The sequence below is a fragment of the Bos indicus genome, chromosome 25 (assembly GCF_029378745.1).
Source record: "Bos indicus isolate NIAB-ARS_2022 breed Sahiwal x Tharparkar chromosome 25, NIAB-ARS_B.indTharparkar_mat_pri_1.0, whole genome shotgun sequence".
Classification (NCBI taxonomy): domain Eukaryota; kingdom Metazoa; phylum Chordata; class Mammalia; order Artiodactyla; family Bovidae; genus Bos; species Bos indicus.
In genome coordinates, this window is record NC_091784.1 from 40306712 (window position 1) to 40327674 (window position 20963).

Consider the following 20963-nt stretch of genomic DNA (forward strand, 5'->3'; position numbering starts at 1 on the left):
GTGGGGCCTCACCGTAAGCGTTGCCGGCGAGGCTGCTTGTGGGGACGGCATGCTTGCCATTCTGAGTGACGGCCCGGACTGGGAGGTGGTGCTGCCCCAGGGTCACTGGTGTGGCTGGCTGCAGGATGGCGACTGTGTGTCCGGGGACCCCCGGGGCCATCTGGCTGGCCACCGTCTGGATCACCCGGCTGGCAGCAGGGATGGTGGCGAGTGCGATGGTGGGCTTCTCTTCCAAGCCTGCAGGGGCGGCATGTGTCAGAGCCACGGTCACGGCCCTGCGGGGGTACCCCTGGGTGGGGCGGGGGGCCAAGGGCCTGAAGCCGGGACACTGGGCAAAGACCTGGGTTCTTAAAAGAAAACTCCCACTGATGGAATGTTTTGAAACAAGAGAAATACAAGCCATAGGGTTTTAGGGGAAATTTTAAATACTGCATACTTTAACCAAAGCAAGTTTAATCTAAGAAAGAATGGGTATCATCTGGAATGAAACGATTTGCACTTGGAGCTATGACCTAGCTTTCTCTCACCAAAACGCACGTCTTTAGGACGGGATCAGAAGGGATGTCACTGCTGGGATGAGCCGCCTGCCATCCCTAAGACACTGCTTCATTCAGAGTGTCGGCTCCAGGGCCTCCGAAAGCACTGATGGTATTCCCAACCATCACCGCGTTAATCCTCTGGGACTCTTGACTTCTAACTCAGGACTCTGTGACTCTTTCACTCCGAAGGACATCTAAGGAGCCCTCGCTGGGGGCTCCAGTCTGAGGCCCCACACCTAGTCCAGGGGCGCCTGGAGCCCCAGCTGCTGCTTGCAGGGAGCGGCATTTCAGATGATCAGCGCTGCTTCATAGGAACGTACCCCCGGAAAACGGGAGGGTACGAGGGGTGACCCTTCAGAGACATCCCGCCCGAGATGGCCTGAGCCCCACGGCCCAGGCTGATGGCTCCACCTTGAAGACCCACGAGAGCCGGACGCGACCCCACCAAGGTGACCGTATGGTCAGCTTACCTCTCGCTTCGCCACCCAGGTCCAGCACGGCCGTGCCCGCTGCCTCGTGGGCGCCCCCTGCCGCTGCCTGGCTGGCAAGAATGTATCCGTTGGCAGAGCTGGCGGAGGTGGTGACCACCCTGAGCATGGTGACCGGGGGCGCCTGCTGCACCACGTGGATGGCGTGGCCCGAGGGCTGCTGGGCCGTCACTATGGAAGCCGGCACATAGGCTACGGGCTTGGCCACCAGGCTGGGCGGCCGGGGCGGCACGGCCACAATCACCGGCTGGGCACTGACCGGAGAGCCTGCAGAGGAGGGCTGGGTCAGCGGGGCCCCGCACACGCCCTGCTGGGGGGCTCGCGGCTCTCTGTCCCGGGACATCAGACGAGAGGGCGAGGCCGGGCTTACCAGGTGCGCTTTGGGAATAGCGGTACTCGGGAACAGAAGTTAACTTGGCCCCAAAGTCAGGGTCGTGTGGAATGGGCGAGCCCTCCCGGGACAGGCACTCTGGAGTCTGCAGGCCACTGGAACGCGGGGACATCAGCCCAGGGTGGGTGGGTGAAGCCGGGGCGCTCCTAGGAGACGGGGACACGGGACTGTGGCAGTGAGCGTGCCCGAGTGCTGCCCGACCCTGCGGCCACAGCTGGCCGCCCGCCACATGAACCACCGCCCCGTGATCCTGGGCCCGGGGAAGGCCACGACCAGCGCGTTCACCTCCGAGGGGCCTGGCCAGCCGCCCCTGGAAAGCGGCTTGTGCTTTTACATTAAGAACAGCAGTCCTGCTGGGATGGGCACCAACCTCCCCCGGGACAAACTAACACCCGGAGAGCAAAGCTCATCGTGGGAATCCGGCCGACGCCCTCTCCCTGCCTCTCGGGCCCAAGCTGGTCTCTCCGAGAAAAGGTGAGGCGGCTTCACTGGCCGCAGCCGCGGGGGTGGCGGGGCGGGGGCTCACCTGGACGACAGCGGCCCAAACGGGGTGCGGAAGCAGGAGACGCCCCGCTGCCTCCGTTTCCGGAACGCCTGCTCCACCAGCTTGGCCTCTGAAGCAGGGTCTATCCGCCAAAAGGATCCCTTCCCCGGCTCCTCCTGGGAGCGAGGGACCTTGATGAAGTAGCGGTTCAGGGAGAGGTTGTGGCGGATGGAGTTCTGTGGGCAGAGCGGGGAGTCACGGGTCATGGTGGGTGTGGCTCTGACCCGCGCAGGCCCGGCGTGGGTCAGGGCCGGAGGGGCCCTGGGCACAGAGGTGTCACAGTGGTCGTGCCTGTGAAAATTCAGCACGGGCTCATGAGCAGCCCTTACAGAAAAGCCAGAACGTTAAGGAGAAGCCCTTGTTCAGGGGACGCCAGGTTCAGAACGTGTGCTGAGCCAACTAGAATACTGGACGAAGGTCTTATGAACCTAAACAAGAAGTCTGTGGAGAGCAGGGACGCATGTTTGCAAGGTCACAGAGGAGCGCCCCGTGCACTGAGCCTGGGGACATTTTCCCGTCTGTGGGCTCCCAGGAGGGACGACGGACTCTGGGGGTAGGGTCGGGGTCACAGTGTACGGCCCGGGGATCGGGAAGGGGCGCACCTGCCAGCCCTTGTCGGCCGTGCGGTAGTAAGGGTAATGCTTGGTGATGTGTGCGTAGATTCCGCTCAGAGTCAGCTGCCGGTCCTGCGCGGACGAGATGGCCTGCACGATGAGCTGAGCGTATGAGTATGGCGGCTTCGACTCGTCCTGGGGGTGCAGACGAGGGGGTGAGCCTGGAGAGACGCGTTTCCAATCCAGCCACCCCCCTCCAGAGAGGACACAGGTTCTCGGGGTGTCTAAGAACATCACCCCCACCTCCTCCTGGGGGTTTAGACTAGGAGGAGCCAATTCTGCCTCATGGGGGAAAGTCAGGTTTGATTCTGAAATTTCTCACCTCCTCTGCAAACTGATTTAAAGACAGCTGTCTGATGGGAACGAACTAAGACTAAGCTGGGAGGCGAGAAGCCTGACGCCCTCCCGGAAACTCTAAGGAGGCTCTGGAGCCGACCCGGCCCCGCAGACGAGACAAGGGGGGCTCGGGGAGGAGAGCAGGGACACCTGCACCCGCCGGGCACCAGCCAGTGCGCCCAGGGCTGAGACCTTGGGGCTGTCCCCTCCGGACGTGTCGGCCTGCTGCTCGGAGGCGGCCCTCGCGGCGAACTCTGCGGCCAGCTGCAGGTCGGAGGTCACGTTCTGGACGGAGCGGTAGCTGGAGGAGCCGGCCCCTCGGGGGCTAGCTGGGCAGGAGTTGGGGACACTGCGGAGAGAAAGGACATGTCCTGAGGTTTGACTCCGGACCGAGGCAGCCGCTGTCCGGCCCTACGGGACGTCCGCGCTGCACCGAGGGGGCGCGGTGCCCTCACTCGGCCACACGGGGGCGCCCGAGGGGAGGCCGCGCAGAGACACGTGCTCGGCCCGTTCCACCACCCCGAGCCCCCGGCCTCGGGCTCGCGCTCCTCTCCGGTTGGAAACTGCGCGCCTGTCCGGGGGCGGGAAGCGGCGGGGCTCCCCCTCCGAACCGCAGTGCTTTCGGTGCAAGGGCCGCCCTGCCCGCCCTGTCCCGCCCAGGGCTCCACCAACAGGCGTGGCCCGGTTGCTGCCGCTAACAAGTTGGCTGCGGTTGTCAAGCCGTGTGGAAATTTTGGTTTTGAAAATTAAAAGTATTCAGAGAAAACCGTCATAAACTCTAAAAGTGGGTCACAAATCCAGGTATGAGGTGCCCCGAGCTGGGGGCTGACCAGAGCTTGGAGGTCACCATCTCCTTCCACGCATCCCCAGCCTCCCTGCGTCCACCTCCCACCTGCAGGGGGGCCTCCCAGGCCCACTCCCCACAGCCCGCGAGGGCGTCTTCCTTCACTGTCCAAGGGACAAGACGCCCCCAACTCCCCCGTAAGTCAAGTTCATATGAAAGCCCTCCGTGCCAGTTTCCTGGACACAGACGCAGAGCCTCCTCTCTGGCTGGGCTGCTGTCTCTGGCTTCCCTGCCCGGCTCCTCCAAGGTGGGGAGCCATCTGTGGCTCGTAGGAAGGGCTCAAGAGATAGTTACTGATCTCAGGGAGGGATGAAGGAAAAAGCAAAACACTGTGTCTGAGAAAAAGGGGACAGTTGATATTAATGATGAATTCCACCTCCGTCACCCACTTTGGGGTCGGGAATCCCAGCAACCCAGGTGGGAATTTTCAGGAATCAGTCCCCTCTCAACTAGACTCTGCAGATACAGAGACAGGTTAAGTCGTGCAAGTATAGACACTTTAACCAACAATAATAAACCAGCTGCTGAGAGGTAGGAAGCAGTAATAAAAACAGCTCTTTCTGAATTTCATTGTGAACCAAACATACAAAACCCAAGCTTTTAAAGTAAGGTGGGAGGGGAGGGAAAGTGTTTTACTGGTAACACGTTCACACACTCGGCATCAGGTTTCCAAACGTGTCCATCGGGGAACCAAACACCTCAGCACGTGGGGGTTCAACTCGGATGGGGGTGGGGGAGGGGGTCCTGAAGATTCTCTCCTGAAGATGCTGCAGGACCTGCCACTGCAGAGGCGCCGGGGCACCGTCTCCAGTCCCAGAGGGGTTCAGTGCCGCTCTGGACAACACCTGGTCCATGCTCTGACCACAGGCGTGAGAAGCATGCCCCAGAAACACACCAGCCCCCAGCAGACAGGTCAGGTGATGTCCATCCAGCTTGGTGGGCGTGCAGGGCTCCTCTGGGAAAACCTCGCTGGCACCTGCTGTACGTGACCCACGCGGCATCCTGACTAGTGCAGACGGCAGACAGGACTCTGGGCTTGGGCTCTGGGGTCCACTGCCCGTCCCACGTCCACACTTTGTAGAACATCTCAGAAGGTTTACATCTAACCTTCCAAAGGCAAAGCCCAGAGAAAAGGCTGTCACTCCCACAGAAGTTTCCAGTGGAAACAGACAGCAAGACTGGCTCCCCAGCGGGAGCAGAGGCGGCTTTCCACAGCGGGGGAGGCTGGCGCTGACAGCCCCTCCCCAGGGAAGCTTCCTTGGGCACAGAGCACCGTTGATGCCCAGAGGACCTGGGGGGCTTGGTCTGGAGAGCGTCTGTTCATGCGCGTGGTGGCCCCAGCCTCAATAAACCTCATTCACCTGTCTCTGCGGGCTGGCCTGGGCCCAGAGGGCTGTGCCTGGTACCCGGCCGCCCTGGGGTCACACGTCCCGGGTGGGCAGAGCTGGAGGCAGGCGAGCAGGACACCTCTGGGTGGAGAATGTGCGATTCAGAGATGACTGGAGAAATTGACCAACGCACTGAGTGTCCCCCAAGGGAGTTTCCTAGTCCAGGTCAAATCTCTTGACCATCCACAAAACAGGGAAGATCCACAGAATAAACACACAGGGCATCTCTAGAGGGTCCCTGCTGTGACACCAGGCTTGAGTAAAGAGCTGCTTGCTCCAGTGGCAACCAGTCCCAGGAGCTCAGGCTGAAGTGTGAACGGCACATGGCCACTCGGGGGACAGTAACCAACAATTGTGACATTGATCTCAGTGAGGAGGAAAAGCCAAGTCCTTTATCCAACAGGCAGGCAGTCCAATGATCTGAGACTGAGAAACCAGTGAGGAGGTGCCGAGGGGCATGAGGACCGGTGGGCGTGGCCAGCCTGCAGTAGCCTCTGCTTTCTTCAGTTCAGTCGCTCAGTCATGTCCGACTCTGCGACCCTACGGACTGCAGCACGCCAGGCTTCCCTGTCCATCACCAACTCCCAGAGCTTGTTCAGACTCATATCCATCAAGTCAGTGATGCCATCCAACCATCTCATCCTCTGTCATCCCCTTCCCCGCCTTCAATCTTTCCCAGCATCAGTGTCTTTTCCAATGAGTCAGCTCTTCGCATCAGGTGGCCAAAGTATTGGAGTTTCAGCTTCAGCATCGGTCCTTCCAATGAATATTCAAGACTGATTTCCTTTAGGACTGACTGGCTGGATCTCCTTGCAGTCCAAGACTGTCAAGAGTCTTCTGCAACACCACAGTTGAAAAGCACCAATTCTTCGGCGCTCAGCTTTCTTTATGGTCCAACTCTCACATCCATACATGACCATTAGAAAAAGCACAGCTTTGACTGGACGGACCTTTGTTGGTAAAGTAATGTCTCTGCTTTTTAATATGCTGTCTAGGTTGGTCATAACTTTCCTTCCAAGGAGCAGGAGTCTTTTAATTTCATGGCTGAAGTCACCATCTGCAGTGATTCTGGAGCCTGAGAAAATAAGTCTGTCACTGTTTCCCTGTCTATTTGCCATGAAGTGATGGGACCAGATGCTATCTATGATCTTCATTTTTTGAATGCTGAATTTTAAGCCAGGTTTTTCACTCTCCTCTTTCATCAAGAGGCTCTTCAGTTCCTCTTTGCTTTCTGCCATAAGGATGTTGTCATCTGCATACATAAGATTACTGATATTTCTCCCAACAATCTTGATTCCAGCTTGTGCTTCATCCAGCGTGTCTCATGCTATACTCTGCACATAAGTTAAATAAGCAGGGTGACAATATACAGCCGTGATGTACTCCTTTTCCTATTTGGAACCAGTGTGTTGTTCCATGTCTAGTTCTAACTGTTGCTTCTTGACCTGCATACAGGTTTCCCAAGGAGCAGGTCAGGTGGTCTGGTATTGCCATCTCTTGAAGAATTTTCCACAGTTTGTTGTGATCCACACAGTCAAAGGCTTTGGTGTAGTCAGTAGAGCAGAAGTAGCATGTGAGATGAGTGCAACTGTGCGGTTTGAGCATTCTTTGGCATTGCCCTTCTTTGGGAGTGGAATGAAAACTGACCTTTTCCAGCCATGTGATTGCTGCTGGGTTTTCCAAATTTGCTGGCATACTGAGTGCAGCACTTTCTCAGCATCATCTTTTAGGATTTGAAATAGCTCAATTGGAATTCCATCACCTCCACTAGCTTTGTTTGTAGTGATGCTTCCTAAGGCCCACTTGACTTCGAATTCCAGGATTTCTGGCTCTAGGTGAGTGAGCACACCATCGTGGTTATCTGGGTCGCTGAGATCTTTTTTGTATAGATTTGTGTATTCTTGCCACCTCGTCTTAATATTTTCTGCTTCTGTTAGGTGCATGTCCTTTATTGAGCCCATCTTTGCATGAAATGTTCCCTTGGTAGCTCTCATTTTCTTGAAGAGATCTCTAGTCTTTCCCATTCTATTATTTTCTTCTATTTCTTTGCATTGATCAGTTAGGAAGGCTTTATCTCTCTGGAACTCTGCATTCAAATGGGTATATCTTTCCTTTTCTCCTTTGCCTTCCATTTCTCTTTTCTCATCTATTTGTAAGACTTCCTCAGACAACCATTTTGCCTTTTTGCATTTCTTCTTCTTGGGGATGGTCTTGATCACTGCCTCCTATACAATGTCACAAACCTCCGTCCATAGTTCTTCAGGCATTCTGTCTATCAGACCTAATCCCTTGAATCTATTTGTCACTTCCACTGTATAATCATAAACGATTTGATTTAGGTCATACCTGAATGGTCTAGTGGTTTTCCCTACTTTCTTCAATTTAAGTCTGAACTTGGCAATAAGGAGTTCATGATCTGAGCCACAGTCAGCTCCCGGTCTTGTTTTTGCTGACTGTATAGAGCTTCTCCATCTCTGGCTGCAAAGAATATAATCAATCTGATTTTGGTACTGACCATCTGGTGATGTCCATGTGTAGAGCCTTCTCTTGTGTTGTTGGAAGAGGGTGTTTGCTATGACCAGTGGGTTCTCTTGGCACAACTCTGTTAGCCTTTGACCTGCTTCATTTTGTACTCTAAGGCCAAATTTGCCTGTTACTCCAGGCATCTCTTGACCTCCTACTTTGGCATTCCAGTCCCCTATGATGAAAGGGGTTATTTCTAGAAGGTCTTGTAGGTCTCTCTTTTTTCTTTTTGGTGTTAGTTCTAGAAGGTCTTATAGGTCTTCATAGAACCGTCAGCTTCAGCTTCTTCTGCATTAGTCATTGGGTTTCTTTCTTAGGTGCACGTATTATTTTGATAAGAATAAAAAGCATGAGCACAATTAGTACTGCCTTTCCCTGTGGGACCCGCTGAGCATGCAGCCCAGACACCCAATGGTTTTGCTGGAGAGAATGACCTCCGAGGAGCCTCGGTTTCCTCATCTGCAAAGAGCTGGATGGCAGGGGAGCGCTGAGCAGGGAACTGCGGGGCGAAGGGTGTACTGGGCACCCCGCCCTCCTCGCAGGCCTGGCAGGAACGTCAGAGCCAGCTCTTTTTTAATCGCTGTTCTTAAAATGCTGTGGCTCACGACCCTAATGAGAGTATTGTAGACAAAATAATCAAAGCTCAGGGTTTGACGGCCTCAGCATGAGCCGTTTATAGACGTTTCAGAGAGGCGACGGGCTTCCCTGATGGCTCAGCTGGTAAAGAATCCGCCTGCAATGCAGGAGACCTGGGTTCAACCCCTGGGTTGGGAAGATCCCTTGGAGAAGGGAAAGGCTACCCTCTCCAGTATTCTGGCTTGGAGAAGTCCATGGACTATACAGTCCATGGGGTTGCAAAGAACTGGACACGACTAAGTGGCTTTCATTCACTCACTCACTCAGAGAGGCGACTTCAAAGCAGACTGGCTGCTGAGCTGCCCACAAGACTAAGAAACCGGCAATGGCTGCGTGGCTCTTGTGGGGGAACTGGTCAACCAAGGCCATGTCAAAACAGTCTACCGTGCAGCCACGAGTGATGCGGTGGCAAGGAAAGGGGCTGAGACAGAGGGACAGGAGGAAAGGGTCTCTGCAGGACCCTCTGGGCTCCACAGCGCCCTTCCGGGGCGGGGTCACAAGTACTGACACCCATGCAACGAGCTCTCTGCTCGTTCACATGAAGAGGCCCCTGTAGACGTCGCTCCAGGAGTGTCACTGAGGCGATTTCACTTTCTGAAACATCTCTATTTTGTGTAGTGCGCACATAGTATTTCTGTAATCTGGGGGGAAAACAAAGAACAGGCAAAGAGAATTCATGGAAGCCAGTTTCTCAGCACTCTCTTAACCAGGTCTGTGCCCCCGAAGAGAAACTCTGTGCTGTGAAACCCTGGGAAGTGACTGCAGAAGGGGGAGCTGGTGTCTGAAATGCATGTCGTGTCAGAACATTGGAGAGCCGGCCTGAGCTCAGACCTCCCAGCGCCTCTCTCTCCAAGCAGGCAGGGGGCAGATCTGGGAGTGGAGGGGGCCCCAGGCCTCCCTCTGCTCCTCCCCCTCGCTCTGCCTGCTTCCTGAACCACAGCTGTCATCTGGAAAGGAAGGGCCCTCGGTGGCAGGATGCCAGGCGGGCGCTGCCCTGAAGGCACAGCCAGGAACACCAGAGGCAGGATCTTCAGGGCCCCAGGGTCCCCCTGGAGACGGGGCTACAGCACAAGCCTAGCCCACCTCCTCTCAAGAACTGACGGCCCAAAGGCCCCCTGGTCCCAACTCCCAGAGAAGCAGGAAGAGAACCATAAAGAAGACGGAAGGCCGCATCTTTCTGTGTCCATGAACCAATTTTTATCTTTCCCCAGTTTCCAGATGAGGAAAGGGACCATGTGGGTGCGGGGGTGTGTGTGTGAGGTACGGTGAGGGCCACAGGTGCACAGGCAGCCTCCCCTCCGGGTCATCGGGAGAACCGAGGAAAGGCAGAGTAAGTCACTCTCAGGCAGGATCCAGAGTTTGCCAGAAACACAACAGCCGTTCTCATGCCCCATCCAAGCTCAGAAGACACACAGCGTTGCAGAGCGAGTGAGGACTGACTCTCCCGCCACAGTGAAGCCGCAATGGACTGCCAGGTCAGGGTGAAGTGGTTTAGGAACCGAGGCCAGCGGCTTAATGTTTATTTTATACAGGGTTCCGCTAACCTTGGATGAATTCCACAAAGCAGGTTACTTTTGGTTTTGTGATCTCTATGTTAGAAAAATCAAGAAAGGCCTTTCTCAAGAAATAGCTTCCAGTCTTCGTTTAGACGTTCAGTTGTGTCCGACTCTTTGCGAGCCCATGGACTGCAGCCCAGCAGGCTCCTCTGTCCTTGGGATTCCCCAGGCAAGAATACTGGAGTGGGTTGCCATTTTCTCGTCCAGGGGAATCTTCCCGACCCAGGGGTCGAACCGAGGTCTCCCCCATTGCAGGAGGATTCTTGACTGTCTGAGCCACCAGTCCGCTGCTCTATCCCTGCCCCCCTTCTCAGGTTGAATTCCAGCAGTTTTCTTTAAACTGCAGCTCTAAGGATTAGTCTCTTTTTGTAACACTCGGAAAATGATTAACCAGTTGGTTCTTTCTTAAAGCCACCAGTTCAGTGCAAAACGGGGAAAGAAAAAAAAAAAGTCAACAAAACGCTGTTTAAGATAGCAGAACTTGTTTCAAAGAGAGTTCATTCATGTTCTGGGTGGAGTACTTCAGGGCAGGGAAAAAACCGCACACACCCGCCCCCGCCCCCGCCCCCACTCGGCCAGCAGGGAGGAGGGCGGGGCGGCGGGGCAGCCCCGACGGGTCCAGCCGCCCCCTAGTCCTGGAGAGGACCCGCCCCAAACCCGCTCCGGAGAGGGCCGGCCCAGACCGAGCTCTCCGAGCCCCAGCTAGCCGACAGACCCGGCTGCGGGCACAGACGCAGCAATAGAGGCCTGGGCGGGGGGAGGAGGAGGCGGGGTGCGCGGCCTACGGGAACCCCCGCGGCCCGGGCCGCAGCCTACCTCCCCGGCGATCTGCTGGGACCTGGGGCGCAGGGAGGGGCTGGGAAAGAGAGGGCAGCTGTTTGTAAACACGCCGGCCCCACCCAGCTCCTGCGCCTGGGCGGGAGCAAGGAGATCAAAAGGCCCCTGAGGTTTCCAGCGCGAAGAGACAAGCGGATGTAAACAGAAATTCTTCCCTGTGACACTTAGAGGCCAAGAGTGCGGGAGCCCGTCTCAAAGCTACCGCCTTCCCGCAAAGATGCTCCAACCTGTGTGGGCACCGGAGACCCCATGCGGCCCGCCCCAGCCCCTCTCCAAGCCCCGCCCCCCCACCGGCCCGCAGCCCCTCTCTGAGCCCCGCCCCCTACCCCCGGGCTAGGCCCAGTTCTGCTCAGGGAACCCCTTCTACCCTAACCCTGGCCCACTCAAGAGCCGCCGCCGCCTCCCCCAGGCACACAGGCCTCCACACTCGCGGGCTCACTACTCCAGCTCGACCTGCTGACCGCTGCTTTTATTCAAAATGTTACTGGGAATTATATTTATTCTATGAAGCTCTCCAGGAACAAACCAAAACACTTTCTGCTCGTAAAAGCCGTCCATGTGGCTGGATCCTAAGCTGATTGTTCACAGCCCCGTGCCAGTCTGAGCTGGTTTCGGCGGACGTGCAAGGGCCTGGGAGGGCCGCCGCGCCCGGCCGGAGACAGGCCCTTGGGCTCCCGGTGGCGTGGGGCACCTGCCTGGCCAGCGTCCCCGCCCCTGCCCCGAGGTGCTGCGGGGTGAAGGTGTCAGAGCAGGGCTTCGGTACCAGCTCCCCGTGCTATGCACGCCGCACAGTGCGCCCGTTTCCAGCGCACGACTCGGGGGCTTTTAGTGTCCGGAGTGGTGTGAACACCACCTCGCCCCACAACATGGTCATCACCCCAGAAAGAAGAAACCCAGGACAGGGGCCATCAGTCCCTTAAACCTCGCGAGTCCCTGGCCACTGCTGTCTCCTGCCTCCTCTAAGGCTGTGCCTACGCTGGGCACTGCCTGTCAACGGAAGCACACGGCTTGTGGGCGCCTGCGGACTGGTTCCTTTCCTTCTGCATCACATTCTCAGGGGTCACCAGGTGCCAGCACTTTGCTCCCTTTTATTCTCCACGCGGTGGCTGTAACACGGTTTCCCTCCACTCAGCGGCTGATGGACAGCTGAGTTGTTTCCATTTTGGAGGCGGCTATGAATAACACTTAAAGCTCAACATTCAGAAAAGGAAGATCATGGCATCCGGTCCCATCACTTCATGGGAAATAGACGGGGAAACAGTGGAAACAGTGTCAGACTTTATTTTTCTGGGCTCCAAAATCACTACAGATGGTGACTGCAGCCATGAAATTAAAAGACGCTTACTCCTTGGAAGGAAAGTTATGACCAACCTAGATAGCATATTGAAAAGTAGAGACATTACTTTGCCAACAAAGGTCTGTCTAGTCAAGGCTATGGTTTTTCCTGTGGTCATGTATGGATGTGAGAGTTGGACTGTGAAGAAGGCTGAGCGCCGAAGAATTGATGCTTTTGAACTGTGGTGTTGGAGAAGACTCTTGAGAGTCCCTTGGACTGCAAGGAGATCCAAACAGTCCATTCTGAAGGAGATCAGCCCTGGGATTTCTTTGGAAGGAATGATGCTAAAGCTGAAACTCCAGTACTTTGGCCACCTCATACGAAGAGTTGACTCATTGGAAAAGACTCTGATGCTGGGAGGGATTGGGGGCAAGAGGAGAAGGGGACGACAGAGGATGAGGTGGCTGGATGGCATCACTGACTCGATGGATGTGAGTCTCAGTGAACTCTGGGAGTTGGTGATGGACAGGGAGGCCTGGCGTGCTGCGATTCATGGGGTCGCGAAGAGTCGGACACGACTGAGCGACTGATCTGATCTGATCTGATGAATAACACTGAGGTTTCCAAGGAGACCTCACGACCCAGTGCGTTGCTGGGCGGTTAAGGTAAACTTTTAATGTCTTGGAGAACTGCGAGACTGTTTCCCAAAGTGGCTGCTTCGTTTTACGACATAATTTTTTTATCGGTGCATAAATTATAGATGTATGAGTGTCAGAGCATTTTCATAGCATAGCTTCATCGTGAACTCAAGTGGAGCCCTCATGTTTTAGGCTGTTATCAGGATAGATGTCAGAAAAGGCAGGGAGGTGGTGTACATTTCAGGTTGGAGAACAGAGCTATTGCTGGAAACCTGAAAAGAGCTTAGGACGGAATCCCTCTCATAAATCCCTAAGGACTAAATAGAACAGTGTAGGTACAGCTGCTGAGCGGCAGGCCTGACCCACGGCAGGTCTCGCCACTCACTGCTCCTCCCTGTCACCCCGGGCCACCGTGGGCTTCATCACCAGAGAAGACAAGGTCCGAGGAGGCTGCAGAGACCTGCTCCCGGGTCTCCCACCAACTAGAGATGCGGCCAGAACCAGAACTGGGGTCCCAGACCTGAGTTCTGGGCTGTGACATTTCAAAGGCATCCCTGAGCTCTTTCCGCGAGAGAAACACGCCTGCTCACCAGCTTGGGAGGGAACTGACTCCCGAAAGCTCAATGCAAATGACTCCCACCTGGTCACAGACACGGGGTTGGAGAACACGGGGCACACGTGAGGCCAGCGACCATGACGAGATGAACCAACCTGAGCTCCTAAATGTAAACCTTTAAAGGTGCAAAACCAGGGCCCCCACCCGGGCTGGTTGGCCAGAGAGTGACTGTCACTGATGACACCTGCGGGGTGCCGGGCGCCAGCTCTGCTGGGGGAGCACAATCAGAGTGTGGTCCCCAGGGACCCTGAGACCGTTTCAGGGGGGACATGAGCTCGAAACTAGCTTCATGTTGACCCCGAGACATGGTCTGCCTCTCTATCTCCAGGGCCCATCTCGTGTTAAAATGTCAACGAAGCAGTAAACTGCTTTAAAGTTTATTAAATCTCGATCCTCAAATCCATGTCTTCCAACGTGTTTTTACAACAAAAGGGGAAGAAGGCACAGGACCCGCTGTGTTCCTGGGGGGCAGCTCGCCCCACCTCTCCCCCTCCCCAGCCTCTGGTTGTGGGCATCACCCTCAAGCCTCCCCACAGGGGTTCTCTTTGTATAGCACGCCAAGGATGAGAACGTTTGAGGACCTGCCTTTCTTCGACATCTAGATTAATTTGTAAAACTTTGGAAAGGAGTTCTACAAGTTTAGAAAAGCCAAGTCCACCAAATCCGGGTATACAAACCCTCCTTTTAAATAGTTTCACTGTCTGTAAAGCAAATGGTACCTATGCCTGCTTTCAGAGGCCCTAATGCACAGAATTTCACACTGGAAGGTGACTAATAGGTAGTGATTCTTCACTTTGTAAGATCATTCTCCAGAGACTCGGTTCAAGTTGTCAGGTTCCCTGATGCGCTTAAAATAGTTTCAAATTTTCCGCCCACGGCCCATTTTCCAGAAACAGACTCCACAGTGTATCAAGCACAGAACACCCTCTTTGTATCACTTTCCTCTTCCTCAGCCGTGTTCTGGAGGCCAGCGCCCTGGGTTCGCTGGGCAGCGGCGGCACGGGGCCGGCCGGGCCGCTCACCTGATGGTGCCGGTCGGGGAGGGGATGGGGCTGACCAGGCTCCGGAGGTCCGGCTCCGGGATGTGGATCTTCAGCGGGGAGATCTGCGGGTAGAGCGGCCGCAGCGGGGACGCGGGGGCCTCCTCCTGGTGGTACAGCGACGTGAACTGGATCTTTATCGCCGTGCTGGGGAAGCGCAAGGTGCACCTGCAACGGAAGGGCAGCGGGCGTTAGAGGGGTGCGGCGGCCGGTGCGCCCCGTGCGTGGCGATGGGCCTTGCCGTGCGCGCCCACCCGCCCAAACCGCGCCCGATGCGCGTCCTCGGCTCCCGGGACAGGACCGGCCGGGCACGGCACAGACCCTCGCCCCCACCCGGCCCCCACCCTACCCGTGTCCCCGCCCACGCCAGCAGCTGGCCGAGCGCTCCCCGCCCCGGAGCAGCAGCAGCAACAGCCGCATGTGCGGGCGGGGGTCTGGCAGGAAGGGAACCTCGTGTCCTCTACTGCAGGTGACCGCCCCCCAGCCCATCACAGACCCGAGTCCCTCTCCGTGTGCGCCCAGGAGCCCAGCGCTCCTCGCCCTCTGAGAAACCCCCGCCTGTACCGCAGGGCGTTGCCTGTCCGGCACACCATGCCGCCAAGTTCTCCACAAGCTGCTAATCCTGGAGCAGACACTGGGTCCACACCAAAAAGCGCCTTATATTTGGTCCTGTCAATCAATTCGGCATCTAAGTAGCAAATCGGGGATATAGCAAGCACCACTTCAGTTGCATTCCCTTTTCTCTCAGTAAAATAGGCTTTCAGAAGGGGGATTTAAGAACCAGTCAGAACAGGCTCGGGGACCCAGCAGGCAGGGACCCCAGCGCCCCCCAGCCAAGAGGGGTGTGTGCAAGCCTCCTGCTGGGAGGGCTCACCTCGCCCTACATGACTCAGCAGTGCAAGCATCTACGCTCAGAGCCACTGCCTGCATGTCAGAGGACGTCAGGAGCTTCATCTGGCTTGACTGGCCAGCGCAGATCCTTCCAGAGACACAGAGCAGAGAGGGCTGCGGGTGGCCATGAAGGCAGAGCCCCGCCTGTAGCAGGCGGGGCGGCACCCCCGTGTGGGACTCACGGCTGACCGGCTCGTATTTCCAAATCTAAAATCAGAACAAGGGGATCTTGATACTCTTCCAACAGACGCTGTCTTCCTGTTTGATGCTGTTCTGACTCAGCACCAGAATGTCACGGGGGGTCTGTAACGGCAACGTCATCCATGCTTCTGCTTAAAGGGCCACCAGGCTGTATAGAAACAGCCTGCTGTTTCCGTCTTGTAAGAAAGAAGCCTCCTGTCCCCTCCACTTGCCTCAGTCTCCCCACCACCCAATGGAGATGTGCTCCGTCCTAAGATGCCTTCTGAGGCCCAGGGTTTCCTCAGACCTGGAGGCCGGTCCGCTTCTGTAACTCGCAGTCAGTGTGCATCCATGCCGAGTCCAAGACAGGCCCAGCGTCCCCCAGCCTGGAAGCGGGCTGAGGACAGGTGAGCACCACCTATGAGCGAAGGGCCGTGATGAACAGCGGGGGAGTCTGTGTCCACGGACATACACACCCTCCTCTGCCACCAGTGCCAGGGAGGAAGGCAGTAACGGTGACAGGCAGTTAAAGAGTTTCTATGGCCCTTAACTGCTGCAAGTTAACAAAACAAGTTACGTGCTCCTCTCTGCCAGAGGAGGGCGGAGTTCTGACTTCCTGCGCTGTGAAAAGTCCCTGTGCTAACATGGCATCAGACCACAACCTTGAGGTCATCTTACAGCTACAACTGTCAAGACAAGTAGAGAGGGGATGTGGCTTCTGGCCTCTGGTAGAGGTCATAAGATGGTGGGGGAATCTTAGAAAACGGGGTTTGGGGTTCAGACGAGAAGACGCACGTGATCCCCGAGGGACGAGCTTGGGAGGAGGAGCGGCGAGGTGCCGGGGAGCACTGTTAGGCCCCCTTCCCTCCACTTCCCAGCCTGACTTCTGCTCTGCGCCCACCTGCCCTAACACCTCTGGGGCCCTGCATACTCGGCAGGAGCGATCCCCTCCCGGGAGCTTTCCAGTCCAAACCCAAGGCGCCAGATAGATGGTCTGGGGCTTCAGTGAGACAAAACAGGGCTACTGACAGGTCAGGGACGTGGGCACGCTGTCAGCAGCAAAATCGACTGCCGTCGATAACTGATACCAGCAGGATCGTTTCTCACTGGAACAGCGATTTCCCAATTAGGCTTTAACCATAAATATTTTCACAGTATTTACTGCAACAGCTATTTCAGAGGCTTCTCCTGACTCACTCTTCCAAAATTATCCCGAGGCTGCCAATACGCTACTCAGGAGGAGGAGGAGGGGAGAAGAGGAGATACCGGGGAGCTCCTTGATTAAACAGATGCCTCCCCAGGGTGCCCGCAGAGCTGGCCCATTCTGGTTTAGGGCTCTGGCTGGAGTTTTAATGAGTGTGTTCTGCAGTTAAAGCTATTCTCCTGAAGGTGCCCACATGCAGTCTGAACCCGGGTGCAATCTGCCTGTGCTGGTGGGGCCCCGGCTGAATGTGTGGGTGCGTGCTGAAACCGCCGCCCACCAGCCCAGTGACGGCCCCTGGCAAGCATCCACCCACCTCGCGGGGTGGTCCCTTGAGAGCTTGCCTCAGAATTCTTGCCCTAATTGGCAGAGATGACAGCACTCTGGGGGCTGCCAGGGGTGGGGGAGGTGGGCATTCAGGGGTGCCTCCCCCAGAAAAACAGGGACCGAGTACTGTGGTAGTGGAGGTGGGGTGGGGACTGAAGAAAGCGTGTTCTAGGAGCAGCAGAGGAGCAGGACCACTGGCATCACCCAGGCCACAAATCCCCGGGGGGCGCTGAGAGGGTAGACAGAGACAGCTAGTCCCCTGGACACACGTCTCTCTTGCTTCAACAACAAACTCCTTTCAGCTGGACACATGGCTGCTGGACTAAGGATGATGTTTCTCTGCATCGCGTGCACCCGTGAGACTGTGCTGGTCAGTGAGAGGTGGATGGTTCGTGTCCTCAGGAGAAAGAGAGCGTCTTCTTCACTTCTCCCCTTCCTGATGGCCAGAATGTGGGTGTGATGGCAGGAGCTGGAGCAGCCACAGTGGGCCATAAAATGGACAACGGGAAACGGAGAAACAGAATAGAGCCTGGAGCTTCCGTATCAGGTCACATCATGGGGCTGTTATGCGCAAAAGAAACCCACCTCACCCCTGTCATTATGACCTCTGTTACAAAACCAAACCTACCTCCCAATTATAAACAGCTGTCAAGGCTGTATATCGTCACCCTGCTTATTTAACTTATATGCAGAGTACATCATGAGAAATGTTGGCTTGGATGAAGCGTAAGTTGGCATCAACACTGCAGGGAGAAATATCAATAACCTCAGATATGCAGATGACACCACCCTTATGGCAGAAAGCAAAGAGGAACTAAAGAGCCTCTTGATCAAAGTGAAAGAGAGTGAAAAGGTGGCTTAAAACTCAACATTCAAAACACAAAGATCATGGCATCTGGTCCCATCACTTCATAGCAAATAGATGGGGAAACAATGACAGACTTTTATTTTCTTAGGCTCCAAAATCACTGCAGATGGTGACTACAGCCATGAAATTAAAAGATACTCGCTCCTTGGAAAAAAAGCTATGACCAACCTAGACAGTGTATTAAAAAGCTAAGACATTACTGACAAAAGTCTGTCTAGTCAAAGCTATGGTTTTTCTAGTAGACATGTATGGATGTGAGAGTTGGACCATAAAGAAAGCTGATCGCCGAAGAATTGATGCTTTTGAACTGTGGTGTTGGGGAAGACTCTTGAGAAACCCTTGGACTATAAGGAAATCAAACTAGTCAATCTTAAAGGAAATCAGTCCTGAATATTGACTGGAAGGACTGATGCTGAAGCTGAAACTCCAATACTTTGGCCACCTGATGAGAAGAGCTGACTCACTGGAAAAGACCCTGATGCTGGGAAAGATCGAAGGCAGGAGGAGAAGGGGACGACAGAGGATGAGATGGTTGGATGGCTTCACTGACTCGATGGACATGAGTTTGAGCAAGCTCCAGGAGCTGGTGATGGACAGGGAAGCCTGGCGTGCTGCAGCCCATGGGGTCGCAGAGTCGGACACAACTGAGCGATTGCACTGGATGAGTCCCTGTGGGAACAGCTGAATGCACCAGGGCACCCATTCATGGAAGAATATCATTTAGCCATTTAAAAGGACACCTTCCAGGACCGCGTGTCTCTGGGAAAATCTCTTAAAGCTTCCGATCCGTTCTCCTTATCAGGAAAACTGGGATGTTCTCGGTGTGTACGCTCTAAGAGTCTCGTGACTATTACATGGACTACTCCAGACAAAGCCGTTAGAAGTTATCGTGGTGCCGAACAAGTAACGCACACGCTCAGCCACTTCAGTCACGTCTGGCTCTTTGCGACCCCCTGGGCAGGAGCCCACCAGGCTCTTCAGATTCTCCAGGCGAGAATACTGGAGTGGGCTGCCGTTTCCTCCTCCAGGGGATCTTCCTGACCCAGGGATTGAACCTGCGTCTCCTGAGTCCCCAGCAGGATTCTTTACCACTAGCGCCAACTGGGAAGCCCTAACAAGTAACCGTCACTCGTTAAAACTGGCCCATGGAAGATGATTAAAAATGCTGATGATACTCTAAGAAATGAAAACAGCAGAGACTCAGTGGTCCGGCGTCATGGCAAAAGGCACAGGATTTGAAATCAGAGAACGGGCTGCTGGGATGAAGCAGGGGGACCTGGGGTGTGTGGCTCAATCTAATGCCTCTCCCTGGTAAACCAGAGACAAAGCACCAAGCCTGGGTGCAGGAGGAGCCCCAGGGTGGGCGAGGCTGGCACCACAAGTGGCTGATGACATGGGCTCTGGTCCGTCGAGGCGGACGAGGACTAGGAGGAGGTGTGAGAGCAGCCCCGGGGAGAGGGTGGCCTGCAGAGGTCTGGAGTCTTTCAGAACGTTTTCTGGATGTTGCAACTGTGTCCTTAAAGAAATGAAAGACTCGAGAAGGAAAAAAGCCGTTACGTATTCGATGACCAGTATGTTCAAATTTTGTAAATAACCACAACCCAGGCGTGGGAAGATGGTCGGGCCTCTCCTTTCGGAAGGGAGGGCTGGGGCAGCTGACAGCCAGCAGCGCCTTCCGCCTACCCTCGCCGGGGCGTTCCAGGCACGGGCCAGTGGGCGGCTTGCCCAGGGTGGGCCCTGGGCCACAAGCAACCCCGTCTACAGAGGTCTGGAGCTGGACCCCCAGAGGCAGTAGAGGCTCTGAGTTCTATAAGAACAACCAAAGAAAAACACGACAGTTCAGGAAACGGTTTTGAGAAACCTTTTATATATACAACCCCCAAATCAAAGGAATCTGACAATCCTAAGTGTCTTTAACCTGAAATATCTATTTCCTATTAAAAACGTGATACATTTTGCTAGAACATTTTAAAAACCAACACAGAGCTGGGCCTAGGAGGCTGGAGACGGCAGAGGCCGGATGTCTGCTCTGCTGGGCAGCGGTGTGGACCAGGGACAGTGAGCACGGGACAGACGGCCAGCAAGGCGAGGAGATGGATCTGAGCAGGGTCGGGGAGGGCCCCCCTCCAGAGGCCAGGCTGCCCGTGGCCTGCACCTCGGGCTCAGAGGGTCCCAGCAGAGCAGGGCCAGGCAGGGTCCCCGGGAGGACCCCAGGCCATCTTCCCAGGGACATTCTTACCCCTCGGTGGGGAAGCGTCAGGTTTAAAACAAGCGAACGACAAGAAAATGACTCCTAAGTTGAGCTCCCAAGCTTTACAGTTTGGAAAATCAGACGGGGCAGGAAGTCCAATATATCTGAAAAAGCAAGTACCTTCCGGACCTGCCTGGAAAACATCAAAGGTGATCCAGTCAGGTGAACGGGGGAGCTACAGAGATCAGAATTACCACGTGGAAGGTCCTGGCTTCATGAGGGTCACTGCCCAGTGAATGGGTGCTGCAGCAGGGAGTCAAGTAGGGACCACAGGCCGGGCCTCTGGCAGCGGAGCCTCAGGTCGGACACCCGCTGAGCCCTTCGGCGCCGGGCTGCCGCCAGCTCAGGGCCCGGCTGCATCCCCGCGGATACACGGTCTCCAGGCTCCTGTCCCCAGGGCCACCCCTGCACAGAGCCCACCTCGGGCATCCCTGTTCCTCCATGCGGGGCTTCCCAGACCTCAGGCTCCCTCGGAGGGGGTCACCTCAGTGGCCACCTGTCCCTCCACACTGCATGCATGTGTGGTGCACACTGCAGGAGCGGACCACGCGTCATGGGGCGACGTGGGTGTGCACACCACAGGAGCGGACCATGCATCACCAGGTAACCAAGTCTACCAGGAGGTAAAGGCCAGGCCTGAGGCCGAAGGACCCTGATTCCTTCCACAGGGATGCAGCAGCCTGGAGGTCACGGCTGAAGCCCAGCGTCCAAGCCCTAGTGCAAGGGTCAGACTTCCCTGACCCTGGGTGAACCGTGCCAGGAGATGGACCACACACATGCTCTGTGTGTGCAGAGTCACAGGGCAGAGCGCCAGGGGACAGCTGGAGGCCCTCCCTGCCACCGGGGCGGGGAGGGAGGGGGATGCCGCCCGTGTCACCGCTCAGACCTGCACCCACGGTTTTAACGGAGAGAGGATCGACTGAGAACAGGAGTGAGAATGGGCTGAGACACCCCATGTGCAGAGCCCGGAGGGCTGGGC

At 55.9% G+C, this 20963-nt stretch overlaps 1 protein-coding gene across 2 annotated transcripts in view; it reads right to left on the reverse strand.

Annotated features, from left to right (window-relative positions):
- The window catches only part of FOXK1 (forkhead box K1), a 58849-nt gene that overhangs the window by 7334 nt on the left and 30552 nt on the right, over positions 1 to 20963 (reverse strand). Inside the window, exons 2-8 of one of the 2 annotated variants that reach the window (XM_019987696.2) lie at positions 14249 to 14434; positions 3063 to 3261; positions 2565 to 2711; positions 1945 to 2138; positions 1398 to 1564; positions 1010 to 1294; positions 13 to 237 (exon numbers count right to left, since the gene is read on the reverse strand). In XM_019987696.2, coding sequence (XP_019843255.2) covers positions 13 to 237; positions 1010 to 1294; positions 1398 to 1564; positions 1945 to 2138; positions 2565 to 2711; positions 3063 to 3261; positions 14249 to 14434 — 1403 coding nt within the window. The remainder of the gene's footprint in view (positions 1 to 12; positions 238 to 1009; positions 1295 to 1397; positions 1565 to 1944; positions 2139 to 2564; positions 2712 to 3062; positions 3262 to 14248; positions 14435 to 20963) is intronic. The other variant, XM_070780282.1, reaches the window with a different exon arrangement.